The sequence below is a fragment of the Drosophila innubila genome (assembly GCF_004354385.1).
Source record: "Drosophila innubila isolate TH190305 chromosome 2R unlocalized genomic scaffold, UK_Dinn_1.0 1_C_2R, whole genome shotgun sequence".
In the NCBI taxonomy this organism is placed as follows: Eukaryota; Metazoa; Arthropoda; class Insecta; order Diptera; family Drosophilidae; genus Drosophila; species Drosophila innubila.
In genome coordinates, this window is record NW_022995374.1 from 15,297,028 (window position 1) to 15,310,802 (window position 13,775).

Here is a 13,775-nt window from a genome sequence, read left to right on the forward strand (position 1 = left end):
CCTAAGATTGTAGGGGATACAAAAGCTGTTTCTGGCTGGAAAGCATCTATATATATATGGCCACTTTTGCACAGTTTTACCAGAAATATGAAAAGCAAAATGTAGCTGAAATTATGTTAAAATAACCAGATTTCCAGCTCATCAATGTTTAAAATTTTCTAGCAAACGAACTCTGAAAATAGCCAGAACTAGCTATAATATAGCTAAGTTGGCAACAGTGAGCAGTATTGATATTTTTAGTTTCGCCAAACGGTCACATTGTCTTCGAGAAAACTCGTGAAATTGTAAAAAAAGAGACGGAAAAAAATAAATTTAATAATTGCAAGTAAAGTAAACAACAACAATAAAGAAATATGTCACTATTCGGTGCGTTAATGGGTGATTTCGATGACGATCTCGGATTCATGAAGTAAGTTGAAAGTAAAAGTGCTAATCGTGGTTCTTTTTGCTGCTGTTTTGGGGCGTGGAAATGTTGCATGTGAAAAATGCATGTGTGAAAAATAGTATCTAAAATTTGCGAGCAATTAATAAGTAAAATGGAAAATTCTGGTTGTGCGGTTTCAGAGTTTTATGCATATTTTCGAAGGGGCTCCGTTGGACAGAGCAAAGCGAATTGTGTGTGTGTGTGTATGTTTGTAAAATTTACACAATACATACAACGTAGTTTTTCGCTGACTGTTTACGTGTGCATGTGTGTGTGTGTGCGCAGCATGCCTTCGTAAAAGCAGCAGGAAGAAAAAGTCGAAAGGGCACGTAATTAATCGATTATTTCGATTGCACATCCACGGTAGCCTATTTAATCAACAATAGTTCTGCTTGTCAACTAAAACAGAAATAAAAGTCATTATATATTGTGCTTGTCGGATTACCGTCAATTCATATTGAAAAGCGACAAATCTATACATTTTTTTTTCATTTTATTTTATCAAATTGGCAGAAATGCATTCATGCACACACACACATGCATACATATGGTTAAATGTGTATTACAACAGCGTTGCCACTTGGATGTAACAGAAAAACAGCTGTTCTACTGAATAAACAAAGTGTCCATTGATTTATATAGAATTGAATCAATAGTGCCTTGCTAAATTCGTTTTCAGTGATACTTTTGTTCAGTTTTTTATATTTCAAATATTAGTCCTGGTTCATTATACCATTTTGGCAGACCATTATAAGGTTATGAGACGAAAGCGAAATTCACAGGGCAAAAAAACCTCCAAGAATCAAGAAATGGATTTAAAGTTTGCCTCATCTCTCAGTTCATTTCAATAGCTTATTTAAACTAACATTTATTTTGTTTTGTGTTTACAGCAACCACATGAACCATCACATGAACGCGATGAATATGCAAATGCGTTCGATGAACCGATTGATGAACTCCTTTATGCCCGATCCATTCAACATGCTGGCACCATCGCCATTCGATCCGGGATTCCAGCAGGGCGCACTTATGGAGCGCAGCCAACAGGCAATGGCTCCAATGGGTGGTGGTCTCTTTGGATTCCCACCTATGCCCACATTCAATCGATTGCTTAATGCCGGTTCGTATGATCCTCACTTTAAACTTAAAATAGTATAATTTATTATTTACTTAACCACTTTAGACATTGGCGCTACTAATGGCGCTTCATTTTGCCAAAGCAACGTGATGACTGTGTCCACGGGTCCCGATGGACGTCCACAGATTTATCAGGCTAGCAGCAGCACCAAAACTGGACCGGGAGGTGTGCGCGAGACACGCAAGACCGTCCAGGATTCACGTACGGGCTTTAAGAAAATGGCCATTGGCCATCACATTGGCGAGCGTGCTCACATTATTGAGAAGGAGCAGGATCTACGCTCTGGCCAATTAGAGGAGCGTCAGGAGTTCATCAACCTGGATGAGGAGGAGGCCGAACAGTTTGATCGCGAGTTCACAACACGTGCCACACGCGGAATAATGCCACATGGCGGCTCTCGAGGCGGCATGCAGGCCATACAAGGAGTTCATCCAGCTCCGGGCACATCGACTGTCACCATTGAGCCCCTGGATGACGATGATGATGATGATTGTGTGATCCAGGAGCCATCGCGCTCAGTTCGACAATTGCCCGCTCTGCCAGCGCCGCCAACAGCTCCACATAACAGGTGAGCTTACACGGGCAAAAAACTATTAACGTTCAGTCCGACCTTGCAGGTTTAAGCGTCCCATTTATTAAGCTGCGTAAGATTAGCTTCCGTTTGACCACTAACAAATTTGGCCTCTTAACAATTCCAAAAAAAAAAAAAAAATAGTATGGATATGTCTGTTGTGGCTGTCACTGTTATTTCTAACAGCACAAATACCTGCTAGTAACAGCATGCCATTTACTAACAGTTATTTAACGTAGTTAATGCAAATCTTTGATGAGGAACAGTCACAGCCGACATATCCAGATGGAGGAGTTAGGCTGTTCCCTTTTTTGTACCCTTTTTGTGACAATGACCGCTAAATTAAACGTTTGTATTTACTTGCAGATATAATAATTACTAAATCAAGCAAAGTACATTCAGTATATTTTACTATATATATCTCAAAGTCAATGCTAAAACAAAATCAATTGCATATATATATAATTATAAATTTCTGCTTTTACATTCCTACTACGTTAAATACTAAAAAAGATAAATCAAAAAAGAGAACAATTTTGAGGTAGGCGGCAAGCAATTTGTAATTCTACTTTATTTCCATATTTTACTTTTGACCCACCAATTAACAATTGAATTAAATTGAGTATTATTTGATTATTTTGTTGAATTCACTCATTTATTCACATATGACATACTACATGTGTATATAGAATGTTGTACATAAGATTCAAATCGCGCTACGTTACGTTAATGGGTTTGCTACGCTAACGTCATCTACTACCAATAATAGTAACACAAAGACATACGCCAAACGTTTTGTTGTAATCTCTTTTAAATTTTCTTCGAATCGATTGCATACGACGACAACAACAACAGCGACTCAAGCGCAGCAGCAGCGACAACAACAACAACCACATCGACAGCAGCAGCGTCATCGCCTACAGTCTACGACGTAACGAATAACAACAACAACAACTATTTGGGCGCTGGAAATTTATCGTCCTCGCGTCGCGCTTACTTGCGCAATGCCCAGCATTTGGCCACGCCCCGTCGCCCGCTCCGTACGCCTTCCTCGTCCCCGCTGGCCACCGTTTCCAACGCTAGTCACAGCATTGCCGGCACGACAAGGTTTGTTCGCATTAGCAAAACAAGACATCATCAGCAACAACAACAATATGATAAATATATCCCATAAATAGGCCCCAGAGACTTGCCTAATTTCTATATACATATATATTATATAAGTATATATACCAAACCCGTCAAATTACAACGATTTTCAATAAATTCTATAATTTCATATGTTATAATAACAGCTGTCTCCCCTAATACGTTATGTTATCGTTACGTTATTTGGCTGTAAGCACAATTGAGCTTCAACCCTGCTAAAATATTTTGAAAATTAAAAGCAAATTAATCGCCATAGTTTTAACACTATATGATAAACATACGTTTTTGCAAATTTATATCTTAATTAACAACTTATCGATCTATTTCTCTCTCCTCTCTACAAAAATGTATTTTATTCAAAATGCAGAGATTGGCGTTTATACAATTCACGTTTCTATCGCAAGTAGAAACAGTTATGCATAATATCAATATCATAATTAATAATCAACACACATAAAATAAATCTATATACAATATATATATATATATACACACAACGTAATTGAACAACGATCAGCGATCTTAGACGCGCTACGTCAACGTAATCACATCCACTACTAACCTGTCACGGCGTTTTGCGACGACACCCGACACTCTGTCTCTCTCTCTCTCGCTCTCTCTGCGCCCGCCTTGATATCATCGCTGCGACGCTACGCATCATCGATACGTCACGCATCTCTGCAACGTCACACGTCGTTACGTGCCACATGTTACGTGTAAGGCCGCCCGCAAAATCCAGCTATGTACATAAAACTACTACTACTACTACACACACATTCTCTATATAGTATCTCTTTAAAAAACAAAACATTCTCAATCAAATAAGGCGACGAACACGTAATCAGCATGTTGTGTCACAATTGTCTTATTTGCGTATTACGTTAGTCAAAGCGTCCAAAGCTACCTGAAACCAAATACCAAAAAAAAACTATTCCTGAAAGAGCAACATGTGTGAAGGTCATTTGTCACTTATTTTTGTTTGCCTTTTGACAAATTCCATTTAGTTTTTCGTTTAACTTATGCATATAATCATCGTTACGTTACGCTACGCTACGTCCCACAAGAAACAACGCTTAATTGGTCAACGTTACACATTTTCTGCTACGTACTACAACAAATAACGTGACAACGCCGAACGACGCTAATCAAAATTCTAACGTTGTTGTTGTTGTTGTTGCTGCTGCCGCTGCGAATTTGCTATATTCTGTTGTCTTAACGAGGGACTGCAAACTACAACAACACATTAACTACTGCGTACCTTAACACATCACTTAACGGCGTTTGACTGAAAAAGCCCCGCCTCCGCCCGCCCACATCCAGCTTATGCCTCTCTCTCAAACTCATTACAACATCCTCTCTCATTTGATTAATAAGCATTCTCTCGCTCGCTCGCTCGCTCGCTCTCTCATCATTTTACTATTACAATTTACGTTCGAATTGGCCTGTGTACGAATGATTATATTTTTTCACTCTATAAACCTTTTACGTTGTCATAATTTTACGTATTGTGCCCAACTTTGTTATTTAAGATAATATCAATTAGTTGATAAATACTTATCGCTGCTCTCTTTTTTCGCCTACCCCATCTCTAGCATACATCCACATCCCTATGCTGCAAATCACGCAGCCGCACGTCGCCAGCAGCGTCTGAAGCATCATCATCAAGGCAGTGGAAATGGCAATCACAATGGGGGAACGGAGGATGCCAGTGAACCACGCACCAAATCCGCCAAACGGAACAAACCTCAATAATATGATATGAGGTGGAACAAATAACACACACACATGCACGCCTACTCATTCAGTTAATTAAGTCTCCAATTGCAAAGCTCCAACAAAAAATTAACACACACACAGAAACAAACAAAAAATATTCATTTATTACATTGTTTTTTTATACTGCGCGTCTTACGATTTTTGGTCAGGCCAATCCAAAAATCAAAAGGACGCTTTTCAAGCTTATTTAACTCGCCTCGACCATATTTTGTACCAAATTTATTGCACGGTTTATGCACATCAATGGGCTTCTGTTTTTCTTTTGACACACAGGCAACTGTTCACACCAACACACCCCCACACACTGAGACACATGCATACACATACACAATAATGCAAATTTATAGTTGTATTAAAGTTGAAAAAGAAAACAAATAATTAGACGGCACTAATATTAAGTTGGTCGTTTGAAATATTCTCAAGATTTTAGTTAACTATTACTTACTAGAGTATAAGCTTTAAATTTTGCAGCGATGAGAATCAAATTTGATCAAGCCGCCACCTAAAAAACTACATGAATACATACAAATAAATAAAAGTAAAAGATCCCAATACATATGTAATTATTAAGGCATAAGTAAATGTTTACGTGAATTTAATTAAACGAAAATACACACATAGTAAACTGGAAACTAACATGATATTTTACTAGTACTTAATTAATGTGCCCCCATTTCTCCATTTTACCCCCGCCCCGCTGGAAACTAATCGACCATTTCCATTTGAGTCTCCTCGGATTCCCGCCAATTGCGTTGAACCATTTCCACCAATTGCTTCCATATGAGTGTGCGTCGCACATAGTTGGCCAAACAGAGCAGTATGAAAGCCCAGGCCAGTCCCAAATAGAAATCCGTCTGGAAATCGGGGGTGTCGAGCAGTGGCCCAATTTTGGTCCATGATAAGACATAGGGTTTTATGCTCCTTGGGTCAACAGTCTTCAGATTGGTATGGCGCATGATGAACTTGGCACAGGCAAGTCTGCTTGTCTCGTCCCAGGCGGGATCGTATTTGAGCATGGGTCGACCCTGATGGAATATCAGGGTCGTCGGCAGCGACACAATCCCGAACTCGGCATTAAATCGTGAAAACTTGTACGCATCGACGTAGGCCACTGGCAAATTGGGAAACAGATGTGGCAACAAGTTGATCACATTGGCAATTCGGGCGCATTCCAAACTCGTCGGCGTACAGAAGTGCATGACTACACAGCTGCCGTATTCGTGTCGTTTCGTGGCATTGCCGATGGGTTTCAGCAGATTCACAATCTCCTTTGCCGACTCCATAATGAGCAGTTTGGGAAGAGTAATGTTTCCCTCGCGCAGGCTCAAATCGGGTACATCCAGACATCGAATCCTTAGCGGTGGCTTCCGCTGCTGCGGCACCTCCGTCATGTGCATTATGTGCTCGTCGTCCGGCACACACAAGTGGCGTTCCCGCATCAACGCGTACGCCTCAAACGTGTACTCACATTGGCCCCGGGACACTTGAGATTGAGATCCAGCGCCATTCGGCTGGATTTTGAGGCCCAGGTATTGCAGCGCGCTCAACAATCCTGACAGTTCTCCATTTGCCTGCTCTGCGCAGAGTCCTGTCAATACTTGGAGTTGTGTAAACAAATCATATTGCACCTTTTAGTATGCTTACCAAATAAAAACAATATCAAGAAATTTACATTTGCATGCATTTTATGCACTGTTGCCAACTTTTTAGATGAAAAAACGGCTCAGCTGATTTCCAAATGTATTTTCGGTACTGCCAACTTGTTTTATTAGTCATGTCGGAACAAAAAACAGGCTGGCAGAAAATACTAAATTTGTATGCTGTCAGACTTAAGCTGAATGTCGTACACAACCTAAAAGCTGACTGATATGTCACATTTGCATTTCAAATCAACAACGGCCGTTACAAGCACTTAATAAATCGAGCAATAAATTTGTGTCATGTGTTGGCTCCATTGTTGTTGTAATTATGCATGTACATAAACACGCAGTCTGAAACTGTCTACCCAGTGCACACAGAACAGTTACTCTTGCTCAGCATTTTGTGGCATACCCTTGCCAAGAGGACAGAACGGGTATGCACTATTTTTAAGGTATGCAATTGAAATATATTTATTACAATTGGAAATAGGAAAAGAAAATACACTAAAATATATTTAAGTACGCTATGCATACTAGATTCACTTAAGTAAAGGTATAACATAGTCAACTGCTTAAATTGTTTTTTCTTCTGTTCTGCTGTTGTAGCTTCCATTTTATTTTCTTTGCGTTTTTAAAACCGGCAACATCAATTTATCATGCTGAAGTGGTGTCCATATAAGCGGAAGTTGTACTACAAGCTGCCTGCTCAGGGCAAACCAGGCGTATGCGCAACGACAACAAGAACTCCGAGTACGAGTACGAGTAAGAGTAGAACATGACTACGGAAAATAAGGGCGACCTTTTGAGGGCGCTCTTTTTTGGGGTGTCACAACTATTTTCAACATTGTGCACACATTTCATTCATTGAGTGCATGTTGAGCATATTTACAACTAGTTAAAGGCCAACTGCAACAAAAACAACAACATCAACAGCAACAGCAACAGCAACATCAACAACAACAACTGTGCTTTTAAAAGGCACTTTATGCGCTTTTATGAGATTTTATGGAGCATTTTAAAATGTCAGTCTTTACGTATTGCTTTTATTATGACTGAAAATGCCCTGATAATTATCTTATTGGACTGCTGTCGAGCATTCACATTGGCAGTCCAATGAATTCAATTGAAATTTCTTTCATTTCCCTTCCAACTGCAATTCAAGCAGCGACTGTGGGCGGTTGGCAGCGTGAGGGGCGTGGGCGTGGGCTGTCGGCCAAAACGGAAGTATTCCGGTTGTCTGTATTCCTGGGAGTTTCAATAGTTCTCGGGGCCAGTCGCCAAGTCCAAGTCCAAGTCCCAACTCCAACTTCAAGTCGTCGAACTTTTTGCAGGCCCAAAGCACTCGATATGTGACGACAACAACATCAATGCTGGCTGCTCTTTTCTTCAACTGATAAAGATAAGACCAAGGAGTTGAGTGCTCTGCAAGCGGTCTTGAGGCAAACTTTGTCAGAGCCTTTGCGGTTGCTGTGCGTCGCGTCGGTTCGCTTCTTAACTTGGCCAGCATTTTGTGACAATTTATTTTCTATGCTTTGGCGTTTGCTTTCAACAAATCGAAAAACTATTAAATTGGGCTCTCAGCCAACAAGACACAAATAATAAAAAAAAAGCACTAAAAGAAAACGTATCTCAAACAGTCGATGTCTTTTATACACTACAGAAAGTACAGTCAAATATATAATTCGTTAGACTGATGGTCGATAACTTTTGTGAAGCTACCACATTTATAAATACTTGATTATCGAACGTTTAAGTCGGGCTGCCGCATATAAAAAATTTACAGTATTGGGCTGTAGTTGTCAAGGTTAAGAATATTTTGGGTATTAACTAAGTGTTTTGATTTTTATTTAATTAAAAAAACAAAATTCATGTTTTGATAATAATAAAAATTTTTTTAAAAATATATATATGGAATTTTATCTTAAATCATTACCTAGACATAATGGGAATAAAAAATAATAGGAAAGTAAAACAGTAATCCATTATTTTTTACTGAGCCAACTTTAGTATATTTTTAAAAATTTTTTAGGTACTGGCCACACATATTCAAGCCTGGGCTGGATTGATGGGAGTACAATTAAAAAAATCATTCGTTAATTCTCGATAGGTCGATTGATTTCTATAATAGATTTTTAAGTTTTTAATTGTATAATAATATATGTTTTTACAATGTTACTGATGTAGGAGTTGTTGTTAAAATTATAGGGTATTTGGAGAAATAGTTTGGTACGCAGCTCACATCTAAAAATTTTACTGTCTGACTGTCACGCGATTTGGCCATGGTTTGGCACATTTGATATCGCTGCAACTTTTCACCTTTTGCACGGCGTTGACAGGCCTTCGACGACGTCTGGTTAATTGGATGGGAATGGAATGGCAGCCGTGTGACCAAGGCAACGGCAACGGCTACGGCAGCAGCAACGGCGATGGGCAGTCAGCTATCAGATAAGATCTGAAAGTAAACCAAGTGAATGCGGACTCTTCTGGCATAACCTCAATTGCCAGCGCCCAACAGTATGCAACAGCTTTATGCTATGCAAACATGATTTAACACCCCCAGAGTCTTATCTCAGCATCTGTAAATAAAAACCAAGTCAAAACTTGTGAGTAAAAAAAGGAAGAGGAAACCAAATATAGAATCTACTATACTTTGGATTGCCTCGTGACAGCGAATGACACTAAACTAATTAAAAGTTTTCGGCTCAGATCGGTCTAAACCATATGGCAATGGGTTCAAATCGCAACTCACCAAAAAGATGGCATAAATTACGCATTGAAATCACGTAAATGTTGGCAAATTTAATCAGCATAACATCGCAGTGCGGCCACTAAACAAAAATTAAATTTATCAACATAACCTAATAAAGGCACCCAACAAAAATAAAAAAAGAAGTGAGAAAATGTCTAGTCGGATGAAGCAAGACTAGAAGATGCCCTATGCAATGTACAATCGCAGAAATAAATTGTAGATTTCTTAGAGAATTCTAATAAATCAGGGTACATAGTAAATTATATACTTGGAAATTTTAGTGCAATTTTTAGAATTTAAATAATTTTTCTTTTAAAAATTAATAAAAAATAAAGCATATATTTAAAAATCTTCTTCTCTAAAAGTTAAGAGAAAAAATTGGCCACTTTTCGAAATAAATTACCCAATTTTCTAATACTTTGTTTAAAGGGTATCTAAAAAAAAAAAAACTGTTAGTGTCAACGGAACAAAAAATTTGCACAGAACTACGTGACTTCAATTTCTCACTCAGCCGCAGTTTGTTCGTACAAACGTTCTCGGCTGGCCACAAAGGTGTATCTGTGTATCTTTTTTTGGTATCTGTGTGTGTGTCCGTCGATGTATCTGTGTGTGTTCATGTTTTGTGTTTTTCTTTCTATTTTGGTTAGTTTTTGCCTGCCTGCCTGTGCACAACTTTTAATCCTTTGCACTTTTGTCAATGTCAGACGAGATGGTCAATGACAAACACGAAAACGAGGTAGAAGAACAAAAACATGAAGTCAATTTTTATATGCCCTAACCAGATGTCGAGATTGATAATTCCAATTTTTCCAGTTAATAAAAGCTAACCTTGAGCTTATATGTACTTTATAGAATTCTTATAAATGATCTTATATATAATTCAAAAAACTTTTTTTTAGTTTTCATAAGTATAAATGTGAAATAAAATTAAATATATAATTTTTTCCTTTTTTAAAAAAAAAACAGGTTTTTATAGATTCGGTATAATTTTCATGATTTTTCCATTTTTAGACTTTAATTTCTTCAAATTATTTCAAAATGTGACAAAATTAAGAACCTTTATTTTTTTGGAAATACTCTTTTGTTACATTGCCAGTTGTATTGTGAATACTCGTTCGTTTTCCACCACAATGACATTTCAGTTTGTGCTCCCGAAATAAAAAACAAGGGCACCCAATAAAATTAATTGATTTTGAGGTTTTCCCTTTGCCGTGTGCCGAGCGATTTTGATTTTTACCCTGACAGTTCACCGCATTTGACAGACACCATTGGGCCAGAGATTAAAGCGAATTTGCTTATCCAATATCGCTTAAGTGTTTTTATGTCGGATTTTCTTGGACACAATTTTCAACAACAGTTTTCAGAAAAAATTAAAAGTTATGTATGTTTTAAAATAAATAAATACTATACAGCACTTTATTTGAACTAGTTTTTACTTTATTGGCATATTAAAATGTCATTTAATCAATTTGAAATCTATTGTTTAGATCTTAAAAATCCTATTGTTAATAATTATTCAAGTTTGAAGTATATTTAAATGCCGAAAAACGTGATATTATTTATGGTATTGGTGTGTTATTCGTTTAAAGTTTTAGCAACTTTTTTTGTTTCGATTTGTTTGACATTTAAGCACAATGAGTCACGATTATGACTCCATTGAATGTCAATTCGATGTCAAGTTTGTCTGCCTGTCCTGCACATATCTCCCCTTTCCATTTCCCCAATCCCCTTTCTCCGCTCTCAACACATCCCTTAGTTGCCTTTAACGCCACTCGCATTATCAATTATGCGTTGGCATTGCGAGTCCCGTGTCCGAGTGCTGTAAACTTGGCAATTTATTTGCACCGGAAACTCAACATAAATCAAACTAATTTCTCCAGGGATTTTTGAACAAGTTTCGACGTGTCGCTCGGCTGCTGCTCCGCTCCTGTCTGAAAGTCCTCTTTGTTGTGCTTGTTGTTGTTGCTATTGTTGTTGTTGGGCACGTGTTTGGGGCATAGCAAATTGAATTTGTCGCGCCATGTTGCATAATTTGGAGCCCATTGTGCGTCTAATTGGCCAAAATGTGAGAGACCAAAATGGAGCTGCCTATTTATATACTAGTAAATATATCTGTGGATGAAGTTGCTTCTGAACTACACTGTAGCACCAATTGATAGATAGACAAGGTTCTATACAATATATGATGTATGAGTACACAGGAAAAAAAAATCCGAGATTCCGGGCTGAAATTAATCCAATGCGGTATCCGAAGTACGGTAATTCCGGATTCTCATAAGATTTTTCTCAACAATATTTTCTTTTTTGGGGCTCTGTAATATTTATTTTAAGTTAGATCAAATAATTTCGGCTTCTTTGACTTTTTTTATGTCGATTTCTTAATATCGTTGCCAATTTATCTACGTATCTTAATTTAGGAATTATATCCTGAATACATACTTGGAAGATTCAAATCAAGCTTTTTAAACATGATTTTTTTTTCTGTATACTAGTTTTTTTCAAAGATGAGGAAGAAAATAATAGTTTCTTTTTTTTTTTTTTTTGTTAAAGTAGACAGCTTAAAGAGACAAATTCTAAAACTAATTTTAGAGTCTAGATTTATCTCTTTTATTAAGAATTTTTGTCACTCGACGCATTTTTTGACTGAAAGTCTTTAAAATTAAAAATTTTTAATAAAAAATGTGTCGAAAATAAAATTGTTGGCATTGTAACATCTCAATAACTTAAAATTTCTCAGTAGCCCGTACGTTATAAATATTCAAATTAATATTACTATAAATAGATACAAAATTGTTAGTATTGAAATGTCCGACTCAGACAGTGTTTTGGAAGAATTGGCTTTAGAGCCCAGCATACCATTGTTATCCTTGTCCGAGTTTTATGGTGGCAATCAGTTGCCCTCGTGGAACATACCCAATTGGGACTTAATGTTGAAGAAAAGCGTTTCCGTGGCACCGTTATTATTAAAGATTTGGAAGCAGAACGATGCAATGGATCTGATATTGAAATTGGGCACAAGGCAGTTGCGTTGTAATCGCTTGAGATTAATGTGTCACTCGGAGTACGCATTAAGGGAACTGGTAAATGGCAGAAGGGAGCTGGAGCTACCTGAGGATCGAGTGACTTGGGAGGGTCTGGAGCGTGTCTGCAAGTGGATAAAAGAACCGGAGGCATTGCTGGAACGTCGTCACATTATGATGCTGCTGTCGGCGGCAATATTCCTGGAGATGAATGATTTGGTCAAGCAAATATGGTATTGCCTGGACTTGGCCAATCAGTTCCATGACGATCAGGCATTTGTTATCTCTCAGGAGGCATTCAATCTGCGCTCTAATCTTCCTGTTTTGGGTCTGGACAAATCCATGTTGGGCCGTATCGAATGTTTCTTTCTCACACTCGTTGCTAGCATGGAATTTGTGCAGCTGCCTGTTGACCACATTTGTTGCCTCTTCAACTCGGATCGCATAGCGGTTAACAGCGAGAAGGAGGTTTTCTTTGCCGCCATTCGTTGGCTAACACACGACTGGCCAAATCGGGCTAAACATGTTCTGGCCATCATGCAAAATATTCGCCTTGTACTGTTACCCCAGAAGTTCCTTCTAGACTTACGCGAGTCCACAGATGAGGAATTACTTAATCCAATCATTCCATTACCCGATTTTCAGCAAATTATCAGCGTGGCCTGGTAGGTACCATCACATATGATCTTATTAACTAGTCTAACAGTTCTTTATCCACAGCTCAGATCAGACCTTTTTATACTCTGATGATGGCTCTATATTTCATGGATATCTCTACGATAGCTTCAAAATGTCGATGCCCGTGCGTCGTCCTTTTATCTGTCACGATTTGTGCTTATATCACAAATCATACACCGATGAATTCCTCGGTGATTTCACCTACAAGCAGTTTCTTTCCTATTTGCGAGTCCTTCAAAATGACAAAAGCTCCTGGAAATTATTAAAGGCAGAGCAAGTTGACTCTAAGATCAATTGACAAGCCTGCGAGGTTCGCTTAAACAATTTCTACAATTTTATATACATTTTTTAATTTTTAATGTAGAATGAAAATTTTTTGATAAATTTACTTTTTTTTAAATTTTATCAGCTAATTTGAAGTAAAAAAGGTATGGTTCGTTATATTTATATTATATTTTCTATAAATAATAGCATAATAAACAACAAAAGAAATCTACATATATAAATCTATTTGTCCAACTGACTGACTGAGCATTGTACAGGCCAAACCGTTTGACGTATATAACCTAACAATATAACTTAAGATAAAAAATAATAAAATTAATAATTTATTTTTACATTTTAAATTTT

General features: G+C 37.7%; 3 protein-coding genes across 9 annotated transcripts; 2 read left to right on the forward strand and 1 right to left on the reverse strand.

Annotated features, from left to right (window-relative positions):
• Positions 1-205: 205 nt before the first annotated feature.
• Positions 206-5,587, forward strand: LOC117784638 (myeloid leukemia factor). Of its 7 annotated transcripts, none has more exons than XR_004617437.1 (6): positions 1,070-1,244; positions 1,315-1,544; positions 1,608-2,130; positions 2,989-3,240; positions 3,650-4,025; positions 4,875-4,955. XR_004617437.1 is itself a non-coding variant. In XM_034622435.1 (5 exons), exons 1-5 carry the CDS (start codon positions 354-356, stop codon positions 5,032-5,034), a joined length of 1,221 nt encoding a protein of 406 aa, XP_034478326.1. In that variant the 5' UTR covers positions 206-353; the 3' UTR covers positions 5,035-5,587. The 7 variants fall into 7 exon arrangements, 4 of the variants coding, with proteins under 4 accessions (XP_034478326.1, XP_034478328.1, XP_034478325.1 ...); XR_004617436.1 differs by having other exon boundaries at positions 3,650-3,998; XM_034622435.1 differs by lacking the exons at positions 1,070-1,244; positions 3,650-4,025 and adding an exon at positions 206-409 and having other exon boundaries at positions 4,875-5,587.
• Positions 5,588-5,638: 51 nt separating this feature from the next.
• LOC117784642 (thioredoxin domain-containing protein 15) lies at positions 5,639-6,750 on the reverse strand. The gene is made up of 2 exons (XM_034622441.1): positions 6,703-6,750; positions 5,639-6,646 (listed from the first exon to the last, which is right to left on the reverse strand). The coding sequence occupies exons 1-2, from the start codon at positions 6,740-6,742 to the stop codon at positions 5,763-5,765; spliced, it is 924 nt and encodes a 307-aa protein (XP_034478332.1). The 5' UTR covers positions 6,743-6,750; the 3' UTR covers positions 5,639-5,762.
• Positions 6,751-12,234: 5,484 nt separating this feature from the next.
• Positions 12,235-13,529, forward strand: LOC117784640 (kelch-like protein 2). The gene is made up of 2 exons (XM_034622439.1): positions 12,235-13,132; positions 13,188-13,529. Exons 1-2 carry the CDS (start codon positions 12,252-12,254, stop codon positions 13,441-13,443), a joined length of 1,137 nt encoding a protein of 378 aa, XP_034478330.1. The 5' UTR covers positions 12,235-12,251; the 3' UTR covers positions 13,444-13,529.
• Positions 13,530-13,775: the final 246 nt, after the last annotated feature.